General features: G+C 45.0%; 1 protein-coding gene across 3 annotated transcripts in view; it reads left to right on the top strand.

The window, feature by feature from the left end:
- Positions 1-24,039, top strand: part of LOC147108723 (protein-tyrosine kinase 6-like) — a 62,326-nt gene that overhangs the window by 5,637 nt on the left and 32,650 nt on the right. For all 3 annotated transcript variants that reach the window (XM_086005479.1, XM_086005481.1, XM_086005480.1), the window contains exons 2-4: positions 9,156-9,277; positions 13,199-13,362; positions 14,656-14,824. In XM_086005479.1, coding sequence (XP_085861605.1) covers positions 9,156-9,277; positions 13,199-13,362; positions 14,656-14,824 — 455 coding nt within the window. The remainder of the gene's footprint in view (positions 1-9,155; positions 9,278-13,198; positions 13,363-14,655; positions 14,825-24,039) is intronic.

Raw genomic sequence — 24,039 nt, 5'->3', positions numbered from 1 at the left:
TAGTTCCCCAAGGTTCCTTTGCAACATTACATATTGTTTCACCATTTTACTTAAGCCCTCTTTTATCTCTTGCAGATCCTCTTGCAGGCGGGGTATCGGAGCCCCCACCGGATCTTCATAATTGACCAATTCGTCCCTTTAAACTATCTGGCACATTTAGTTTCATTTCCTCCCTTAAGTGTACATACACCAATCTGGTGTTTCCAACTGTCACAGGGATCTTTGGTGTGAAGCAGAAGTTAGGCATTGTGATTACACATACAAGGTTACTATATTAGTACTCAGTCTCTGTGGTGGCTATACAATACTCCCCTCTGCCTCTATATCCCAAGCGGGTGTGATGGTGATCGACATGTGATAATTCCAACATGCACCACTCTGTCTTATTATAGCCGCACTCATCCTTAGGGCCTTCTCCTACTGGATGTGGGCATATCGTAAGCGTACCTTTCCCATGGCATCCATTTAGGGAGACTCCTCTTATAGTACCATTCTTCCTGATGGCATAGGTATCAATTGGACAGTGTCGGAGGTATGTCTCACCCCTCACTATGCCTATGTTTGTTACCTGGTACTGTGGGTATGGAGTCGTGTCTAGTCTCACCACTGGTATCATGAGTACCATGCCTATCGTTGCTGTCACTTCTGCTTTGCATTTTTGTATCACTGGGTATAATCTGGTCATCCCCTTGAGGGTACAAGCACTCAGAGGGCCTGGATTCTGGCTCAGGCTATAGATCTGTGCACTGTTAATCCAGTCTGGTACCTCACCTCGTTGTATCTGTGCCAGATTGTGTTTTAACTGTCCAGTGGTCCATTGGCCATAGGCATGGCACAAGCCTCTCCCTTACCCCATCGTTTGCCTGTTCCTCATCTCTATGGTTTAGTTTGTTGATAGTGCTAGCATGGTCTTCTATAACTTTGATTCCCTTGAGTAATTTCCTTATCGTATGTTCTCCCAACTCTGATTCTTGTTGAACCGAACCAGTTTCTTTCTCTAAAATCTGTTGTATTACCCTTTGTAATTGTTCCACACTACTCTGGACTCCTTGTATATCTAGGGCATTAATGAATGATGTCCCCGTATTTATTCCCGTGAGTACATCGTTTCCTAAGCCCCTCTTAATTCTTTGGTGGAATGCAGCATGTCCCCTGAAACTAGTAGCCCCTGTTGCATCAGCAGCTTGGTTAATTACATTCCTTATCATATATGCATACAACTCTCTAGTTTTAGTAAATCTTTCACAATATCCTGGCCATTGTAGCATGGTTAACTTCATTAGTACCGGTACAATTTCATGTCTCACATTATCATACAATTGTTCTCCCTCAGTGAATAACACCAGTCCATTTTCGGGCCCAGGCGTCAATTTCGGACACCTTCGTTCTTCAGGCATCGTTGTGATTGGGGGTGTTGTTGGTTCTAGGGTTACTCCTTGTGGTGTGATCCTTGTTGTTGTTGGTTGAGGTGTTGTAATGCCGTGTACAATAGTCCATCTTATGATATTGTCCGTGCAGCTCAGGACATATCCTCCCCCTACTTGACCCAACACCTTCCAGTGTCTATTACATCTTACCATATTGCTGGTATCTGTCATTCTACAGGGTCCGCATGGTTGTTGATCCAAGTTCACCCAGATACCGTTACACCTGTAACATCCTTTTCCTTGTTTTTCACACTCGTAACTGTGTGATATAATGAAGTTCCTCATGGAGTCTCCACTAGGGAATCTTCACTTGCAGTCCATTTCTTCCAGCCCGTTATTTGGACTTATAAGTGTTGTCATCAGAGTAGTTATAATAATCCATCTCACTGGATCCATGTTTATCTGTAATTTAAACAGAGGTTTGGTCGTCTTCCGAGCTCTTTCCCCTAGAGGAGAGGGTAGAATGGGGGTCTTTAGTGTTAAATGGTTTCACCTGGGTCCAGTGCTTCCATCGTATACCCGTCGGTTCCTGTAGACAAACACACGTATCACTTGTCATTAATACAGAATATGGCCCCATCCAACGGGCCCCATTCCCTTTCTTCTGATAACTTGCGTCATTACTTGTTGACCTATTCTGGGCAACTCTTCTGGTTTAAGTCCAGCATTCTGCCTTTCTAGATCTTTAATCTGTTGTTGGTTCCTTACTTCTTTACTTAGTGCTTGTACCTCCTGATTTAGTTGTACTAAGTATTGCCTTAATCTATCTTGTACTGGTCCTGGTTCTCCCACCCCTCCAGCCAAATCCTCTGGTAGTCTCATAGCTCGTCCTGTCATTAATTCATAGGGGGTCAGTCCAGTCGTTCGTCCTGGGGTGGCTTGCAGCCTCATTAGTATGCTGGGTAATAATTCCGACCATCCCTTCCCTGTTTCTTGGATGGCTTTTGTCAGCGCGTTTTTCAGTGTCCTATTCATTCTTTCTACCATCCCCGAGCTCTGGGGGTGATATGGTATATGGTATTTTTGTGTTACGTGTAACAGCTTACAGGTTTCTCTCATTATTTTACCGGTAAAGTGAATGCCGTTGTCTGAGTCAATTTGCAGAGGCACTCCCCAATGGGGTATAACCTCGGTAGCCAATATTAGTGCAACTGTTTTTGCAGAGCAATCTCGGGTGGCAAAGGCTTCCACCCACCTGGTAAATTATTACCAGGCAATATTTCTTCTCCCCCCGGTCCTGCGCTAAGGGGCCGGTAAAGTCAATTTGTAAGTTTTCCTTGGGGCCTGGGTTGGTTTGCTACTCTAACTCTACATCTCTGTCCTACATTATTCTTAGCGCATATTAGCACATATTATACAGCGGTGGCAATATTTCGCTACTTCCCGACCCATCTTTGGCCACCACCAGTACTGTGTCAGTAGGTGCAACATGTTACTTCTGCCAGTATGTGTTACACCATGGTATAGCGCCATCAGTTGTTCTCTGCAACATTCCGGTGCCACCACCTGGTTACGGGGGCCCCATTTCCAAATTCCATCCTGTAGTCGAGCGCCCGCTTGTCTCCATCTCTCTTTTTCCTCTTTACTAGTATTTTCTTGTACCTCCATTATATTCACTTCCTGTACCCCACTGACTGTCATGACCATATTTATTTCATTTTTGAACGCGTCCTCTGGTTGCATTTCTTCCGCAGCTAGTTTGGCGGCTAGATCTGCATACCTATTCCCTATAGGGGCCTGGTCCTGGGGTTCCTGTGAGTCCATATCCTCTATCTTTGTGTGGGCTTTTATTTTATTTTAATTACCACTGCCTCTAAAGGTGCCTGTGCAGCCTTAACTAACCTTTCTATTAGGTGTCCATGTTTTACTACCTCTCCCGTAGAGGTCATGTACCCCCTTCTGGCCCATAGTGTCATGTAATCATGTACCACTCCGAAGGCATAACGGCTGTCGGTATAAACATTTATCTGTTTGTTTTTTTGCTATTTCCAATGCTTTATATCCCCATAAAGGGCTCCTTTTAACAGGGTCTTTCCTTCTTGATTTACTACTGCCCATCCTGTTCTAGGTTCTCTGTTGATACACTTTCGGGATCCATCTACATAGATCATCATTTCGGGATTTTCTAGTGGGTCTTCCTTTATTCCACTACCTATTTCTTCCTCCATTTTCATCTGACAACTGTGGTCTTCTCCTTCTGTTAATATGCCCTTGGCTGGATTAGCTCCGGTATGTTTTTGTATTATCACAGTTCCATCCCTGGGGAGTAATATAGCTTCCCATTTAGCTTTCCTGCTATCCGATATAGTCTGCAATTTTCCTGTGTTGAGTAGTTCCACTAATGTATGTTGAGTATGCAAAATTACCTTTCCTATCATCACTATTGGTTCGCTTACTCGCACCGCCCAGGTGGCGCAATCTATTGCAGCCACACATCGTGACATCGCCTTCGCTACTGGGTCTTTTTTTTGCAGAGTAATACGCAACGGGTCTCTGTTTCCCTCCGTGATCTTGCATTACCACAGCTGAATAACTCCCTTGATCCTGGTCACAGTACAAGTGGAAGGGTCGGGTATGGTCTGGCAGTCCTAACGCAGGGGCCGTTATAAGTTCTTGCTTAAGGGTGCTGTATGCCTCCTCTTGCTCCGTTCCCCAATCTATCCCTTCCATAGGTCCCTTTGTACCTTTGACCAGTTTCTGTATTGGTTCCGCTAAGGTGGTATATTGGGGTATAAAGTTCCGACTGTAATTAAATAATCCCAGCACCTTTCGTACCCCTCTTACATTTACAGGCCTTGGCATGTCCCTAATGGCCTGTCTTCGCTCCTCCGTCATTTCTTTCTGTCCCCTACTTATCCAGTGCCCCAAATATTGTACTCGTTTTTGGGCTATCTGGGCTTTCCGGGGTGAGGCTTTAAACCCTGTTCTTCTTGGGGCTCCCAACACCTTAGTTAGAGCTCATAGATGGCTTTCCATATTTGGGGATGCTATTAACAGATCATCTACATATTGGGTGATGGTACTTTCTTCTGGGCTCAAGTCCACTTTTTCCATGGCTTCTGCCATTGCTTGGTGAAAAATTGTTGTGGAACCCCTGAGGTAACCGGGTCCATGTATATTGCTGATTTCCTACCGTGAACGCAAATTTGTCCTGGGACTCTCGGTCCAAGAGCAAATTCCAAAACCCATTTGCTATGTCTAATACAGTGAATATCTCTGCCTTAGGGTCTGGATCATGTAATATGGTCGATGGATTAGCCACTATTGGGTATTGTCGGGACGTACATCGATTAAGGGCGGTGTAGTCTATAGTCAATCTATGTCCCATCGGGTTTCTTAACTGGCCATACTGGGCTATTGGTTGTGGATGTAGTTTTCTGTACCACCCCTGAGTCCTCTAATTGCTGCACTATTTCTTTTACTGCTATTTCGGCTTCCAGTTTAATGGGATATTGTCGGTGCGCCTTGTGAGTTTCCCCGGGTATGCCTATCGAGGTCATTTGTACGAAGCCACAATCCTGCTTATGTGTGGTCCATACCTCTGGGAACTGTTGACATACCCATTCTGCCCCTCTTTCAATATCCCATTTATGTTTTATTACCTCTACCCTGGCTACTCCTAGACATTCCCCGCAATCCCAATTTGGTTTCTCCCTTCAATCTGGCCGCTTTGATGGCCATCTCCCTTGGTTGTATTAATACATTTAATTACCGTAATAGGTCCATGCCTAGTATTGTTCCCTCTGGGTTTGGGCATACCCAAAAGCTCATGGGTATTAACCTTCCCATGATCTCTACTGATTGTGGTTTACTCAATTTGGCTTCCACTATTCCTCCTCCCACTCCTCCTATTTTTAATTTTTTATTAGTTATGGGTAGTTCCAGGTTGGTTATCGATACTGAGGCTCCTGTATCTATTAACATTTGGTGCTGCCGGCCCTCTAACAACCCTGTTAGATACATCCAGGGAACCCCGGCCCCAACCGGGGGTGCTGGTGACCCCTAATCCTGTTTGACAGCTTTCCTAATTATTCTCATGATCTGTTCCTCATCTAACCCTTTGGGGTTACCTTCAGTGACTCCTCCTTTCTTCTACTAGGGTGCTTTTCCCTCTTGTTCTCCCCCTTTTGCCCAGCACTGATTTTTGGTGTGTCCGGGCTTCTGACAATTATAGCAAGTCATTGAGTCTCGCTGTCCCGTCTTGGTCCGGGCCCCCGTACTTTTGCTAGGGCAATTTTTTAATTGGTGGTGGGGCGAGCCACACCCATAACACTTTTCCTGTCCGGTTCCCTGGTTGGTTGCTATTGCCGCTATATATTCCAGGGCGGCGGCCTTTGTTTTTCCTTTACTTTCTTTGTCATTTATCCGTCGTGCATCTATTTCTCCTGCCCATGACATAATTTCCCCATAATTCTGTCCCACCGGGAGTCCTAACTTGAGGACTTCCTGGTGTTGCGGGCTCATTCCTTCCTTTAGCCTTTTTAAGAATACCGGGTCGTTTCACTTGGGGTCTCTAGTTCCAGAATATTGTTGGTAACTGCTATATTTTCGTTCTGCATAATCTGTTACTGTTTCATCTTTTCCTTGTTGGACATTCATTATAGTGCCCCAGTTACTCTGACCTGCACCCAGGGCTTCTTGTACTCCGTCTATAAATCCCTGTATCTTGACCTCACTTTCTTCATCTGCTAGTCCCCAAGTCCCATGTCTTCGTTCTTCGGGCATCCCCTCCCATATGCTCCTTGGACATCTGGCCTTTACTAAGGCATGGACATCTCTCTCATGCATGTTGTGGACCTCAATCATCCCTTTTAATTGTGACCCAAATTCTGGATTCCTATTAGCTGGTTTGAGCAGCGGGAGGTCCTTTAGGATAGCCTGTTTCTCCAACGGGGAGAAGGGCTTATGGTATTCTTTTTTCTTTTTTGGATTCTTTTTTCCTTGTCCATTAACTCCATCCGGCTGCCACCGGGGCCACCTGCGCCTTGGCTGCCTTTTCCTCAGGTCCTAATTCTAATCCTTTTAAACTGGGATATATAGGTTTATACCCTGGTGGGTATAAGTCCGGGTTATGGCCTGCCGCCCATTTTTGCTCATCGTCAATATCTTCTTCTTCACTTTCTTCATCACTATCTTTGTCAACTTCCTTTTTCTTTCTATGTTTCTTGAGCAACTGACAAGCCGAGGCTAACATTTGTTTCCGACCCATTTTCTTCCGTTTGTTTTTTAATTTGATCATTTGCTCGCTTTAACCTTTCCCTGAGTTCCTTTACTAATTTTTGTTGTTCCCCTTGCTCTTGTCTACACTGTTGCTAGAGCAATTTGTTTTGACAAGTCTTCCCATGCCTGCTTGCACCTAACCTTCCATTTGTTTTTACCCTGGGCGTAAGTCTGTTCATTGTCCACACACACGACTATGGCCTCATCTCCCTTACTGCCCTTTTGTTCCATCCACCAGTCATTTCTCCATTTCGGTTTGTTTCCTGACTCATACCCTTTCTTGATCATCTTCTTCTTAACCTTTTCATATTTGTCTCGGACAAATTCGTACAGGAGTTTAGATCTTTTGCCATCCTTTTCGTTCGCCATCCTTTTAGGGTGGATTTGCTAGTTCCCCCCTTGTTTGCTACCTCCGGGACTCCCCTGGACCTTCAGGGACCTTTCCCTGCTTACGCAGTTTTAACTTCACCTAGATTGGATTCTCCCTATATCCAATCCTATATAACGCGAGCTCCTCAACTTATTCAGACATTTTCATTTCTACAATGTCCTAGCATGCACCCAAGTTGCTTTACTTACGTATCCGGACTCCGCCTAGATTCATTGGATCTCCGGCCCTGGGCTTCGATATGAGGAGACAATGGGGTCGATTTTCATTGACCTGTGGAGTTGGGATTGGAGGCGTGCAGGGAGTTAAAGTCCTGAATTCGGGGGTCCCGACACCATCCCGCCCCCAACCCGTCTCCATGTAAGTTTCAAAGGAGGCGGGTACCCACCCTGCACTGGGACCCGCCTACCCGAGGCGGGAAGGGATTAGTGCCAATTAACTGCCTGTTAACAGGCAGTTTTTAGCTTAATCCCTATTTTAAAGCTTGAAGTGTGGGATTCCCGACGGCTCCAAACCACGCCAAGTTAGAGGAGTCGGGCCGTCGGGTTGAAGGACTTGGAGGGGTCAAGATGTCGGTGTTCAGGTGAGTGATGGGTGCATGAGTGCAAAGGTAAGTGTGTTTGGTGTGTCTAAAGTGTGTAAAGAAGTTTAAATTACCTGTACTTACCTTTACAGCCTTCCTTCCTCTAGGTTTCGGGAGTCCATCATCTCACCGGCACAGAAAGCAGAATAGCTGCGATCTGTCAAAAGCGACAGCCTGCAGCTTTCTGTGCCAGTGAGATTTCTAACTGAGTCTGTGTAGAAGGACTCGGGTTAGAAGTAAGACTGTCAGTGTTTGACAGCTTCAAACAGCTGTGAAACACTGATATTTCATCTGTCAAAACGTCTTGACAGATGAAATTTCAGTCTGTGACGTCACCTGTTGCCAGGTGGCCCTTAATTGGCCTGCTGGGCGGGCTCAACAAGGTCAATCAAGTTAAAATCAGGTGGATTGGCCACATCTCGATGGAGGTGGGACGACAACCCCGAAAGTTGTAGTCCTGCCTCCTTCCCGACTTCTGAATGAAAATCACCCCCAATGTCTCTACTCAGCCCGTCCGGTAGATACTACCGACTACGCCAAGTTGTAAGGGTAAACCGGGAGAGCTTCTTCTCCCCGAGATGGACACTCTGATATAAAGGGTCGACGTCCGCCTTATTCCCAATCAATCACTCGGAGTCCGAAGGTTCGTTCAGTAAAGCAACTTTATTTACAAGCCAACAGGGAAGACACCCATCTGGGACGAATGCTCCCCGATCGCTGAAAATCTCCTGCCTTATATACAGGTTTTGTTCTGAGTCGTAGCTACTGTTTGCAATTAGGTGCATTACACATATACATTTCTTTCATCATAGAGTTGGCTTCGGGTGCAAATTCTTGTGACCTGTGTGCATTGGTCTGGTGACCCCATACGTTATCTCTCAATACATTCCTCAGTTAGTGATTCACGGTTTGTGCACTTTGGCCACGACTTCACCAGACTTTCCTTCTGGGCATTGTTCATACCAATTCCTTATATGGTTGGATATATGCTCTGTTCCTTAATCCCCTCATTTTAGCTCTTTTTTAACCCTTTCATACAGCAAACAGCAAAAGTTTGGAATTGTTTCTTTGGATTGGATTGTTTAAGAATAATTAATGTATGTCTCAGACTTGAGCCCCCACTAAGATTGGAAATTCAAATTTTGCACCTGAAGAATCCCAACATTACAAGGAGCACAATTAATGCAGGAGGTGTATTGGAATTTACCTTTGTACTTCTGTGGTTTAATGAAGTAATGCCATATTTAGCGTGCTAAAGTTGTCTTCCATTAAACAAACTCAAATAACATGAATATTTCCCCAATTGTCTGAGTAAAATGCACAGCAGTTGGAAACAATTTTAATTCTTGGCTTACCAGAGATCAAAAGAGGACCCGTATCACAGAGTTATATTTCAAATGGGGTAAATTTTATGAATACACACTCCTAATGGGATGCCTTGCACGCTGGGCGTGCTCATTGGATAATTGCATACATGTTCTCAATAATCTTTCATCTTTTTTTTTCTCGCTACTTTATTTACCTTTCCTTTTTGTAGCTGGTATGCTGGGAAACTCAGCCGATCTGAAGCAGTAGGTATTCTCCTCTCTGCCCAAACTATGACTGGATCTTTCCTCATCCGTGTAAGTGGAAATCAAGAAAATATATATGCATTGTCTGGTAAGCATTTTATACAAGTAAATAACACATTTTCTCCCAACTCATGCATTTTATTAGATATCATCTCATGCATTTTATTAGATATCATGAGGAATTTATGTGCTGCTGCATATGTTATTTATGAGCTTTATGCAGTACTAAAAATTGTGGAGTAATGGTTTGGGTTTCATAACTGCTCCTGTTCATTTGCAACAGGACAGTCAAAACCACAGTTTGTGGTTAGACCTGTATCAGTTTCCTGTACTGGAACATTCTATAATCAACAGCTTCAGTTTCCTCCCACAATGGAGCCCGAACAAAAGGTCTTATTTTCATTTTTAAACCCTAATGCAGGGTGATTAACCTGTAGCCTAGGGTCACATGCTGCTGCTCCCAAGACCCAATCTGGTCCTCAAAGCCCAGGGAATTCAGTCCTATTTGTGCTTATATTTTTTATTTGCTGTTTATGTAAAGGGCTGTTTGCCTCATTGATGGGCAAATTCAAAATCAGAATACCAGGATCTATTCATATAACCAACTTGAAACGCATGCAGTTTACTGGAAACGAGGATTTAAGTTTACATGTAGCTCCCGAGGCTCCATAGTACACACTAATGTGGCTCTTGAAGACAAATGCTTGGCCACCCCTGTCCTAAATAATCTGGGCTACTGCTGCCCCAGAACCCACACCCTCCACGTTTATGAACTCCCCGCCCCCCCCATCACGACTCCCCTTCCTGACGGAAGCTTCGGCCCATTTTCCTGTGATGAATCTGGCGAGCTACGTTGAGACACTTGCTTGGCACCCTGCAGCTCGCCTGGCGAATGTAAATTAGGCCAGAGCCTCAAAGTCACAGGGGCCTCTTCGTGTCAGCCATGGCTCAGTGGGTAGCACACTAGCCTCTGAATCAGTAGGTTGTGGGTTCACTCCAGAGACTTGAGCACAGAAATCTAGGCTGACACTCCAGTGCAGTACTGAGGGAGTGCTGCACTGTCAGAGGTGCCGTCTTTCGGATGAGATGTTAAACTGAGGTCCTGTCTGCTCTCTCAGGCGGAGTAAAAGATCCAGGGCCCTTTTTCAAAGAGCAGGGGAGTTATCCCCGGTGTCCTGGCCAATATTTATCCCTCAATCAACATCACTAAAAAACAGATTATCTGGTCATTATCACACTGTTGTTTGTGGGAGCTTGCTATGTGCAAATTGGCTGCCGTGTTTCCTACATTACAACAGTGACTACACTTTAAAAGTACTTCATTGGCTGTAAAGTGCTTTGGGAGGCCCTGGGGTCATGAAAGGCACTATGTAAATGCAAGTCTTTCTATCTTTCTTCATCGTCAGTCACTCAAAAGTCAAAATCTACCCCTTTAATGTGTGCATCTAAAATCCCTCTCCCCATTATTTTGTTGAAGTGTTAACCCATTTATTTCAAAGAGAGTGATTTGAGATAAATGTGTTGAATGTCCATATGCTGGTTCAGATGGTGTCATTTTCAACCTTTGGATTTCTGTTTATTTTTGAGGGTGACCTACACAGAGATAGGTTGTATTATATAAATTCAGGTCCCAGGTTTAATCCCTGATATTTGCTGAGAAGGCAATCTTGGCTAAAGGAGCAGTTGGGGTGCTGTAAATAGCATTATCGCCCTTGCAATAGTGAGGGGAAAAGTGTGTGACAGTGTGTGTGACAGGATCAGGTGGACATTCATTGTCCAGGTTCACACACAATGGTCACTTGGATGAGGTATTTCCAACACCTGTGAACAGTACCACAGTGTGACTTACCTCATTCAGGAGAGGAGGAAACGTGGTTCAAAAATCAATAAATACTGCATACTTTGCTTCAGGATTGCAATATTATAAATCTGATGCTCCATTTTACATTTGTATATTCTGTATGAAAATTTAGGATATTTAAATTGTAATTATCTTTGCTTTTCCTTGGTTATATGTGAGGAGTGGATTGGGACCAGTCTTACTTCAGCCATTTAGAAATAATATTTTGAAAAAGAGATATTCTAGATAGAGCCAGTTACTAGATACTAGATGCAGGAAGGATGTTCCTGATGGTGGGTGAGTCCAGAACCAGGGGTCACAGTCTAAGGGTAAGGGGTAAGCCATTTAGGACTGAGATGAGGAGGAATTTCTTCACCCAGAGAGTGGTGAACCTGTGGCATTCTCTACCACAGAAGGCAGTTGAGGCCAAATCATTAACTATATTCAAGAAGGAGTTGGATATAGTTCTTAAGGCTAAAGGGATCATGGGATATGGGGAGAAAGCAGGGACAGGGTACTGAATTTGGATGATCAGCCATGATCTCATTGAATGGTGGAGCAGGCTTGAAGGGCTGAATGGACTACTCCTGCTCCTATCTTCTATGTTTCTATTAAATGGCTACAAATCTGTAAAAATAAACATCTTGTTTGGTTGTCTCCGCCCACCTTCATGCATACTTTTCCCTATCCAAACCCCTTCCAACTGCCCGCAGGTTAATACTGACCTCTTCAAAGTCTCCAATATTCTGTGTGACTGCAGTGGAACCATGATATCCCTTCTTGACCTCTTCAACCCCTCCATTGTCTTCAACCCTGTTGCCCATCCTCCTCCACCACCTTTCTTCCATGATCCTACTTCTGTGATACAACCTTCCATGTTTTCATTCATACTTGACCCAATTAAGCCAATACATCTCCTGGAATGGTTTCTCCTTCTGGGCCAACATGCTCACTCGCAATATGGCTAAAGGTTCCATCATTGGCTGCCATTTATTCCTGATCTATATGCTGCCCTCAGCAACATCAATAAGCATGGGATCAACTTCCATTTGAATACTGGTGATACTCAGCTTGACTACTGAACTAACCCCTCCACCGCCAGCACCTCTCACCCCCACCATCAATTCCATAGCATTGTTACTCTGTTCACTGCTTGTCCAGCATTAAGTCATTGATGACCAGAATGTTCTGCAGCTTAACATTGGCAAGACCAAAGCCATCACTGTTCAACTGCTAGAAATATTGCACATTTTCACCAATTCAACCCCCCTTCCCAGATTATACTCGACAGTGCTCAACCTTATTGCCCTGTTTGACTTTGAGCTCATTTCCAAACAATCACTAAGACTGCTGTCTTCTGATTCCCAAATATTGGCCATCTCCATCCTTCATCTTTACTTAACCCTCAATAAAGCCCACGTCATTGCCTTTTTCACCTATAGGCTTGGCTTCTCTAAAGCTGTTCTCATTGGCCTATTGAGCTGCATTCTGTGTAAACTCTAGTTCATACAAACCCTGTTGCCAGCATTTAATCCTGTTTTAAATCCCACTCACCCTTCACCCCCATCCTCGCTAACTTTGACTGTCTGTGTACCCCAGCACATTATTTCAAAATCCTTCCAAGGCCATGCTCCACTCTCCATCACTGCAATCTCCTCCAACCCTACATTTCTTGCTCGCCATTTCTGTAGTCCACCAGCTGTGGCAAAGCCATTAGGCTCTCGTTTACAAATTTACCAGGAAATTTCTTCTCAAAACAATTTTTTTTTACACACTTTTAAATACCTCCCTATTTGATGACCTCCCAAAACTCTAATCCTGCCAGGTTCAACTGATACTTTGTGAAGTGTTTTGAGATGTTTCACTGTATTAAAGGTGCTTTATTGTGCAAATTATTGTTGCAACTTCTCAACTTTTTTTAACGCTTTTCTTTCATTATTGTCTACTGGTCCAGTGGCTCCACTCAATGAATGCAGACAGAAAAGAGTGGGGGCGTTTAGAATTTGAATCTGGGGAGACTGCAGCTGTTCAAAGTGGAAGCTTTCATTTATTACATCCTATCCTTTTTGGAGTTCTAATGAGTTCAGAAAAACTATCTGGCCAGGTTCTCATGATCTTCTTTGTCTTACTATATCATATAGAATTCCCATTTTACCCTTTCTTCTTCAGTACGAGATGGAGCCATTGTAAGACACTATCGTATCATCCACAATAAAACTGGGCAGTTTTACCTGAATAAAATCAATCAATTTTCCAGTCTGAAAGAACTCGTGGAATGCTACAAATTAAGTTATCTTCGGTCAGGTCTCTTATTAACTACACCTTGTCAGAAAGTAAGTTAATTTTAAATATTCTATCTTTTATAAATTTCAAGCCTTTTTGAAATAAGTCAGCCTGACATGAAATTACTGTTGGAAAGTTATGCATCAAGAACAATGTACAGTTTTGCTTCAAAGTCAAAAAGTGGCAGAAGTCAGTGTGTTGTGGATATAAACAGGTTGGTCTTTTCTTGAGAGAAAAAGTTTGCACTGCCTGACATTGTGGGGTAAATTTTCTGATTGCATGTTCCTGGCATGGAGCCTCACATATCAGGAAATTGCACATCTGCAGCCTGTGATTTGGCATCTGATAGACTAACCTCCATACTAAGAATACACACTCTGGTATGTCAGTCCGTCACACCATATTCATTTCACTTCCACATTCTCCATGTATTATTAAGTTAGGCCCAGGCAACCATGTATGTAAGCCAACACAGCAACCATTCTGCACATAGCAAGATCTTACAAACAGCAATACAAGCTAGGCTGCTTTATTTTGTTTGTGAGAGGAATTTTAGATAGGAATGCCTGGCCAACATTTCTTGCACAGCCAAAAAAAATCAAATGAACCCTCATTGCTGTTTGTGAGCTCTTTCTGTGAGTAGAATGCTCTTCTTTGCATAGTGCCACAGAATCATTAATGCCCACCTTTAAAAGACACCTCAGCTTAGCATCTCATCTGAAGGACAACACCTCCACGAATGCAGTATTCCTTTAGTACTGAATTATTAACCTACATTATGTCCTCAAGACCTGGAATGGGTTTGAACCCACAACCCACTGACCTAAAGGTGAGACGGCTACCAACCAAACCGAGGTTCAAATGAAATGGCAAATGAACAGCTAAAGCCGAAAGTCAAGCTTACTCTCTCCTCATATCTGTGTAGTATCTGACATTGTCTGAAGGTAACGCATTCAGTTTCAAAAATCTGCAAAATACCAACGTGTGGATCGCGAATAAGTTCTTTAAATGAAACGTTTGTGAATATTTTCCAACTAAAACTGTTCCTGTATGAATGCTTAATTTCAACGTGCATTTTTTTTTTTACTACAGACATTGTTTCTGGCTTTTTTAAATGGAATAATGTCTGCAGTAAAAAGGTGCACAGAGGAATTTAGTATGAGCATATAAAGTGTTCATTCAGGAACAGCACCAGACAGAAAATATATCCCAATTAGCTCATGAAAGGGTCTGGCAAACAGATTGCTAAGGAATTAAATATCAGTTTTTACTTTGACAATTAATAAATATGAATTTTTGAAGGAATTTTTCATTCCAGTCTTGTCTGTATTTTATATTTGAAGCAGCATCAACCAAATATAAGAGATTTGTCCTATTTGACTGTGGATGACTGGGAGCGGCCAAGGGAAGAGTTCACTTTTACGATCAAGCTGGGTTCTGGACATTTTGGAGAAGTATATGCTGGATATTGGAAGGAAACTGTTCCAGTAGCCATCAAAACAGTACACGTTGGTAAGGATGCATTGGAAGTGAGATGTGATAGCACAGAAGCTTCAACATTAGAGTGGTTAGTTCAATTAGGGCAGGAGTGTCCAAACTGCAGACCATGGGCCACATGCAGCCTCTGAACCCTGCTACTGCAACCCTTGAAGTTTAGGCAACATTGGCCTATTTGTGCTTATATATCTTATTTGTGGGCGTTTATCTTGTTTCAATTTTGTAGACCTGGGGTTTTAGAAAGGACTATTTTTGGCATTGTTGCCTCATTGGTAAATAAATCCTAGATCTGTTAGTAACTGTAGTGACCCACAAAGCAATTTGGGCACCCCTAGTTACTAGGAGACCCTTGTTTAAAACCCCTGTCTTAACTGAGGTTATACAGTATCGGAATGAAAATTTTATTGATTCTCAGCTAAGATTTTTGTTATGTCCGTGTATTAATAAGAAAAGGACTGCAGAGAACGGTACAACAGGTGTTTACTCAACGTGGTTCAAACTGCAACTGAAACAACAGATTACTACTCAGCGTTATATACAGGTGTGGTCACTGCCGGTACTACAGTATACATGAGCTGTAGAAAATAGTTCCCCCCCTTAAAGGTACATACATTACAATTCCTCCCCTTTTAGATTAACAGTACCATAACACTCATTTAACAATTAAATATCAAACTAATTACAATTAACACTTTTAACATGCAACATTAGCTGAAAATAGTCTATTTATAAATTCAGTCTTTGGGGAGGCTTCCTGATCCTTTCTGGATAGCGCCTTTCCCGAGTGTCTTGCTCTTGGTGCGGAGGCGATTCTGGCCCCCTGTCGTCGGTTGGTTCATCAGCTTCCAATGCTACTGTTTCTGGGGTAGATGCTACCTGTACGTCGGGTTCATCACCAGGTACGTATGGGCGAGGCATGGGGTTGACTCGTTCCTGTGACTAGGATCTGGTCAGCATGGCGTCTCACGATGCTCTCCCCAACGTCCACTGTGTACATTAGTGGCCCCTGCTGTGTGCATATCGTTCCTGGTTGCCATTTCTCTGTTCGGTAGTCGCGGGCCAAGACTGGTTGCCCTACATTGAAGCTCCTTGTCGGCTTCTCATTGATGTGCTGGAATTGCTTACTCTCAGCATCTCTTCGTACATTTGGTCTGAGCAAATCCAGACGAGATCTCAACCTTCGGTTAAAGAACATCATGGCCGGGGCCTGGTTGGTGACTGCATGTGTCGCATTTCTGTAGGTTAACAGGAAATTGTCCACCTTATGCTGCAGTGGAATGTCGTCATCGCACATGGCCTTTACTGCTTTTTTAAAGGTTTGTACAAACCTCTCGGCCAATCCATTTGTGGCTGGATGATATGGGGCGGATGTGTAATGCCTTACCCCATTCCTTTTCATAAATCTTCGAAACTCTTCGGACACAAACTGTGGTCCGTTATCAGAGCAAATCTGCTCTGGCAAGCCGTTCCTGGCAAAAATGGTCCATAGGACTGCAATAGTTTTCTCCATGGTGGTGGAGGACATTTTGATCACCTCAGGCCATTTCGAGTGCGCATCCATGGCTATTAAAAACATTGAGTCCATGAATGGACCAGCAAAATCAATATGCACCTGTTGCTATGGAGATGAGGGCCACTCCCATGGGTGTAGAGGGGCATGTAGTGGTGCATTTTGGACCTTCTGGCATCCTGAGCAGCTCTTTGTCAGGTCCTCGATTTGCTGATCGATCCCCAGCCACCACACATAAGTCCTAGCAAGGCTTTTCATTTTCACCCCTCCCAGATGACCTTCGTGAAGCTCATTGAGCACTCTCTCCCTTAACTTGGGTGGAATTACCACTCGGGATCCACACATCAAGGTCCCCTGGCATACTGACAGCTGTTCTCTTCTGGATGAGAATGCTGGCAACAGTGAGTCGCCATGTGCTGGCCATCCCTTCACCGTCAAATCATATACCCGAGACAGTGTCGGGTCATTTCGGGTCTCCTTCTCTATACCAGCGTTAGTTACTGGCAAGCATTCAATTATAGTCGAATGAAATATTTCGGCAGGATCCACTGCTGGTGCTTCCTCCGCAGTAGGCAGTGGCAGGCGTGATAGCCCATCAGCGTTTCCATGCTGTTTCGTGCCCTTATACTCGATTTCATATTGGTGCGCCCCTAGAAAAATGGACCATCTTTGTAGCCGTTGCGCAGTCATCACCGGAACGCCCTTCTTTGGATTAAAGATGGAGACAAGTGGTTGGTGGTCAGTCAGCAAGGTGAACTTCTGCCCGTGCAGATAGTGATTGAACTTTTTCACTCCCCACACTAGGCTGAGGGCCTCCCTGTCAATCTGGGTGTAGTTACGCTCGGCTGAGGTTAGTGACTGAAATGCAAAGGATACTGGCCTCTCCGAGCCGTCCGGGAATTTGTGCGACACCACCGCTCCAATGCCATAGGGTGATGCATCACACGCCAACCGAATTGGTAGTACTGGGTTGAAATGAGCCAACACCTCTTTTGATGTGATCAATGCTTTGCTCTTCTGGAAAGCTCGTTTACATTCGTCACTCCACTTCCATGGTACCCCTGTTTGCAGTAGGGTGTTCAGTGGGTGTAGTACGGTAGACAAATTCGGCAAGAACTTATGGTAGTAGCTCACCAGCCCGAGGAACGACCTCAGTTGTGACACATTTTCCGGTGCTGGAGCCTTGACTACTGCCTCAATCTTTTCAGGGGACTTATGTAACCCCTCTTTATCAATAACGTGGCCACAATACGAGATCTGATTCTGGAAAAACTCGCATTTGTGGCGATTAGCTCGGAGCCCATATTCCTTCAATCTAGTGAGCACCTGCTCCAGGTTGGCGAGGTGATCACTGTCATTTTCGCCCGTGACCAGGATGTCGTCCAAATAACACTGGGTCCCTGGAATCCCTTGCAGGACTTGTTCCATTGCCCTTTGCCAAATAGCCGGAGCTGATGCTACCCCGAACACCAGCCGGTTGTATTGGTAGAGACCTTTATGAGTGTTGATCGTGAGGTACTGTTTCGAGGCTTCTTCTACCTCCATTTGCAGGTACGCCTGGGCCAGATCAATCTTAGTGAAGCGCTTCCCTCCAGATAGCGAGGCGAAAATATCTTCAATCCACGGAAGCGGATATTGTACAGTGTGAAGGACTGGGTTCACTGTCATCTTAAAGTCCCCACGGATGCGAACCTTCTTTGGTTCCCCAGGCATATTACTCAACGACCTCTTCATTACAGGAATGATGGGTGTAGCCCACTCGCTCCAGTCCACTTTGGACAGTACTCCTGAATGTTCCAAACCTTCCAGCTCTGCTTCGACGGCTGGGCGGATCGCATAAGGTACCGGTCTGGCCTTAAAAAAAACTTTGGGCTTGCATTTTCCTCTATTTTGATCGTCGCTGTTATGCCTTTTAGTGTTCCGAGTCCCTGCTGGAACACTTCTTGTGCGTCAGTTAGCATTTTTGACAGTCGTCCAGGTGTGACGTTGTCATCCTTTTTGGCATCTACAGTCAGTGCTTGTATGGAATGCCAATCTAGCTGTATCTTCCGGATCCATTCACATCCTAGTAGTGGTGGTCCTCCATCTGGCAATACATATAGGTCCATTTTTGGTGTTTCCTTGCCGTTATATGTAACGTTCACCCTTATTTTTCCTTTGGGGTAGACTTTTTGCCCCGTGTACGTCTTCAAGACAATCTTTGCATCTCTCAAGGGTATATGTGAGAATAGCCGCTTGTAGTCCCTTCGGTTTATGACTGTTAGGGCTGATCCTGTGTCCAATTCCATTTTCACTTGGACTCCTGCTATCTTGAACGTGACCCAGATAGTTTGGTGATCCTCCATTTTGATCACATTATGTAGTTTCAGACAACCCAGCTCCTTGCTTCCGGAGTCTGTATCACTCTTCTGTTCTTCTGAACTACTCTCCGTCACCTTATGTACCTTCTTGTACTTCTCCTGTGGCGATTTCTTGCTGCTGGTTTTCTTTCCCGACCTGCAGACTCTTGCTATGTGTCCTACTTTTCCACACTGTCTGCACACTTTGTCCTTGAACCAGCAATCATTATGGTCGTGTGTTGTTCTGCCACAGCGATAGCACTTCACTGTTCCGTATGACATTTCATTTGTGCCATATTCTTGCGGTCTCCGTTGTATCTCTGCAGCGCCCCGTGCTGCTGCTTCATGTGATACTGCAATGCTGAAAGCCTTGTCCAGCGTAAGATCCTTTTCTGATAGAAGCCGTTTCTGGGTTCCTTCACTTTGAATCCCACACACAAACTTGTCCCTTAAAGTATCTGCTAGTCCCGTTCCAAACCGGCAGTGTTTCGATAGCTTGCGCAGTTCCGTTAAATACTCAGCATTACTTTCATCTTTATGCTGGTTCCTTTTGTGAAACTTAAATCTTTCTGCTATCAGCAGCGGTGTGGGGTTTAAGTGGTCCTGTAGGATTGACACTATGTTTTCAAAATCCTTTTCTACTGGCTTCTCTGGGGTTACTAGGTTTCGTAGTAAGCCATACGTTTTTGCACCCATTGAATTCAACAATACCAGTGCTTTCTTGTCATCTGGCACTTCATTCGCCTTGCAGTATACTTCTATGCGTTCGACATATGTCGTCCAATCTTCGACTTCATTGTCGAACGCTGTGATACTGCCACTCTTCGGCATTTTTGGGTGTGGTTAGACTGGCTTAAAATGGCGTCTCCTGCGCTTTCCTTTCTTCCCCGTTGCGGCTTAAAATGGCGTCTCCCGCGCTGCTGCCAACGCCGCTCTCGGCGGTCCTCGTGGCAAATGGCGATGCCCTGTGGGTTTCGTGTGCTGCTCCTGCATTGCTGCCAATGCCGCTCTCTGCGGTCCTCGTGGCAATGGCAGCGCCTCACGTTTTCCTGCGCGCCTCTCTCCCCCGTTGATGCTGCTCGGCCCTTGACCACCGGCTGCGCTCTGCTCTCTCTCACCTCTCTTCCCCTGTTGACGCCGCTCGGTCCTGAACACCGGCTGCGCCCTGTGCGCTCTGCCCCCTCTCCCCCGTCGACACTGCTCGGCCTTTTTCTGTGCCGCTCGGTTGGGCTCTAGCCTGTCGCTGTCCGGGAAGGGTCTGCGCAGCACCTGTTGCCAGCCCGTTTCGCTGGACCACCGTGACTGGAAAGCCAAGCCTGGCTCTCGACAGCCTCCCCTGCGATGCTCAAATCTCCGCTGGATGACTGGGCGTTTGCCCGTGGTCAACGCCCGTGCTTCTGGACTCGACCTTCTTCCACTGTTCTCCAGGAGCGAATCCCTGGGAGGTGATGCAGAGTTGCAGGTAGGTTCGAACTTGCTCGTCGCCACTGTTACGTCCGTGTAATAATAAGAAAAGGACTGCAGAGAACGGTACAACAGGTGTTTACTCAACGTGGTTCAAACTGCAACTGAAACAACAGATTACTACTCAGCGTTATGTACAGGTGTGGTCACTGCCGGTACTACATGAGCTGTAGAAAATAGTTCCCCCCTTAAAGGTACATACATTACAATTTTAATTTTAAAAACAACAGATCATTGTCTTAAAGAATTGAACCAATTTCTAAGCAGTTTTGTAAGCAGTGTGACCTTTAATTTCTCTTCCAATTTTTATAGCATCCTATGCTCTGTGTTATCTTAAAGAAACCACTCCATTATTTCAACTTAATTTAAATTCCAGTAGAATATGTTCATTGATATTTTAATAAAGTCAAACAGCATAGTATTCAGAAAGTAACAACTCATAGACCTATTTTCATGTCTTTGGTAATTTTGGTAAGAAAGTGTGGGATCTAATTTTATAAGAAAGTGCCAACAGATTTTTTACCCATGTTTAGAGCTGCTCTAACCATTCTTGCCGCTCCAAAAAAATGATTAACAATCAATGGAAACATTTTAAAAACTGATTTTGCTTGTTAATGCCTTGTTTAAATCATTAATCAGAAATTCATGCAGCATTCCATAGCGTAACAGTTAAATCAAAGCATGAGTATTTCACTTTGTCATGGAGTTAGTGAGTTTAATTAAGAGAACATTTTGGAACTTTTGTCACAACAGTGAGAGAACTGAATAGTACAAGTCAGTTTTCTACCTGAGGATTATGGATGTAGCGGACCCTGGCAGGTATATTTCAGTGGAGCAAAGGAGGAGAGGGTGGCCTAGGAGCATAAGGGCATAGAAGCCACATGACTACCCCAAGCAGAGGTACACTAACAATTCAGCTACCTGGGTATGACAAGGAAGCAGTGAGTAAAGAGGCTCTGGTTGACCAGGGAGGAGACCTGCAGGGACAGTTAGCAATTTGCAATGCACAACTAGTGACCGCGTCATAGAGAACTTCCAAGTACCCACAGGGGACATCTCAGGAGTCACTTTGTTTGGCTTTTGGACATCTGACATTTTCTTTTCTACAGAATCAAGGAATAGTGAAACTTATAATAGGAAAGAAATTTGCAGGGTTACAGGGAAAGGGCAGGGAGTGGGACTAGCTGAAGTGCTCTTGCAGAGAGCCGGCACGGGCTCGATGGGCCGAATGGCCTTCTTCCGCGCTATAACCATTCTATGATTTTTTTCATTCAGTTGTGCAGTGCTACTTGTATGTGTTTAATATGTTTGCCTGTATGTCACTAACTTCTCTGTTGTTTGTCGCTATGCCTTACTACTCGGCGTTTCCTTAGGTGGAGGAGTAGAGTACAGATGGTGTCATAGCAAACTAGCAACCTGCAAGAAGTACAGAACAGTCACTACCTGTATCTGTGACTAACCCTAATGCACCACTATCCGTGCCAGGGATCTGCTTTGCTGAAGTCACTCTGCTTTCAAAGATGGTGCCTGCTGTCACTTGATGGCACAGAACTGTTGCTTCCTGGCTACTCTACACATTTCCAGCAAATGCTCACTAATCTGTATTAGCATAGGAGAGTGGCTATCTATGAGGCCTGCAGTCCCTCTCTCATGTTTGCCTGTAACCCTATTCTCCTTGTTTCCTACATTACAACAGTGACTACACTTCAAAAGTACTTAATTGACTGTGAAGCGCTTTGGGATGTCCTGAGGTCATGAAAGGCGCTATATAAATGCAAGTCTTTCTTTCTTCCTTTCTTTGTGCATCTTGGAACTAGTAGCAGTGGGAGCATTCATGAGCGCTGGTCTTATTGTGCCTGTGTAATTAATGGCCCCTATTTTCCGATCGGAGGCTTCCTGTGTGCGGATACCTCCAATTTGCAAAACATCTACGAACTTACCTGAGGGCTCCCGAGGTCCAGACACTTCTGCTCCTGGGCCTCTCCAAACTCAAAATGCGCAGGGCCCACATATCCCAGGGGCACATGCAGTTTGCAAGCATCCCTGGGATCACGTGGGCCATGGAGAGCCAATAGGAGAAGGGAACCTCCCTTCATACACTTAGATAGACCTGTCAAATATATGAATGGAGATCACCCCAAAAACACGGTAAAACATTAAATCAATTTTTTTAAATCACGTTTTTAAAATGAGTTGAAATTAAATATTTTAAACAATAATTAAATTTTTTGAAAAAAATAATTAAAGTTTTTTACGGGGCTAAAAATAAACTTACCTTTTTAAAAGTATTTTTAAATGATAAATGAGTGAAAAAACTTTTTTTTAACTTTTTTCAACTCTTATGCTAGTAAAAGCAGGCCTTACGCCTGCTTTTACCAGGCATAAGATTTCTAAGGGTTTATTGCGGGTGGAGGTTCTCGAGAAAGAGGAACTATCCGCCCTCAGAGGCCCTTCTCTAGGGCAGGCGTCCGATCAGTCAAGAGGATTCTTGACAGATCGGAAATACCGGTTTTTAGCACATGCGCTTCGCATGCCTGAAACCGGCATTTCCGATGCCCCTACGGGTGTGTACACAGCTCGTACACACCCGCAGGCATCGGAAAATATGGCCCGATGTCTTCACTGCAGATGCCACTGATGTTGCCATGCACTCCATGGCAAACTGCAGTGCAGACAACTATTGGTTCAATTAAATCATATCACCATTGAATGGCATATGTAAGGAGGCAAGTGACTGTTAAATGCAGATCTTGTTTACTAACAGCTCCCATTGCAGAACAGGCCTACTCGGGTCTGTATACAATTCAGGAGGGACACTCAGCTTGCTGGAACACTTTACCTGCAGCATCTTAAGCTTCCTCCTCAACATCATTATGTACTGCTTCTGTTGTCTGTATCTGTTCTGGTGTTTACTTCAAGTAGGAGTGGTAACATTTGGTCCTCGGGTTAGATGATGCACTCCAGGTCAACCACTAGGTTCTTTTTCTCTGAGAAGAGAGCCGATGGCATGATATCAATACATAATTGTACATCCATTTGGGTATTGTGACAACCCCCAATCTCCAATGACTAAGCACTTCTTCCTGAATAACTTGATTATTGCTTCTTCATATGTACTGAGTTGTTTCATGTCATATGGGCTACTTCTTTCGTATGGTAGTAGCAAAGCAAATCAAGCGTCAATATCTAAGTCAGATATCCAGGCCAAAGCTTCCGGTGTAACTGCATGGATATCTTGTAGGCTGCCTGCGAATTTCCTGAGGGCAGTGCTCAATGATATGGGAGTAAAGGGGCGCTACCTTCGCCGGGGCACTAATTTTAGCGCCCCAAAAAAGTTAGGGCCTGCGCGGCTAATTTTCCCAGGTAGCGCCCCGAGAGGGAGGAGGGGCGCTACTGGAAGCGTTCCTCTTGGGGCGCTGTGAGCCAATATTGCGGCACGACGTGTCGCAGTACTACAGGCCTTTCTCCCCTTATTAAAGGGGAGGGCCTGGCGCAGCGTGTCCCGATGTCCAGCTGGGCCACCAGGGATCAGGAGTGCCGGGCTCACGGAGAGCACCCCGCACCCCGCGGGGGCGGGGGGGGGGCTTCATGGAGGCCGGGGACAGCAACGGGGCAGGTGTTGGCAGGTGGCCAGCAACAAAAATGGCCACCAGCCACCTCCCCTTTAACTAGCATTGCCCCGGCCGCAGGTAGGCCCCCCTGACCCCAGCGAACATAGCGTCCAGCGGCAAGTCAGGGGGGCGCCACCCAGTATTACAGCTGGGGCGCTGCGCACGGTGATGACATCATCGCCACTGGCGTGGCGCTAATGGTTAGCGCCGCCGCTAGCCTCACGCTGAATTTCGCGGGAGGCGTTAGCAGCGCGAGCCTAGGCGCTAGCTGATTTGCGCCCCATTAACGCCCAGGGTGCTAACGGG

The sequence above is a fragment of the Somniosus microcephalus genome, chromosome 13 (genome assembly GCF_052327205.1).
Source record: "Somniosus microcephalus isolate GS21.2 chromosome 13, FLI_Smic_1.0, whole genome shotgun sequence".
NCBI lineage: Eukaryota > Metazoa > Chordata > Chondrichthyes > Squaliformes > Somniosidae > Somniosus > Somniosus microcephalus.
Note: the sequence above shows the minus strand (reverse complement) of the source record. Positions and strands in the feature narration are given on the sequence as shown.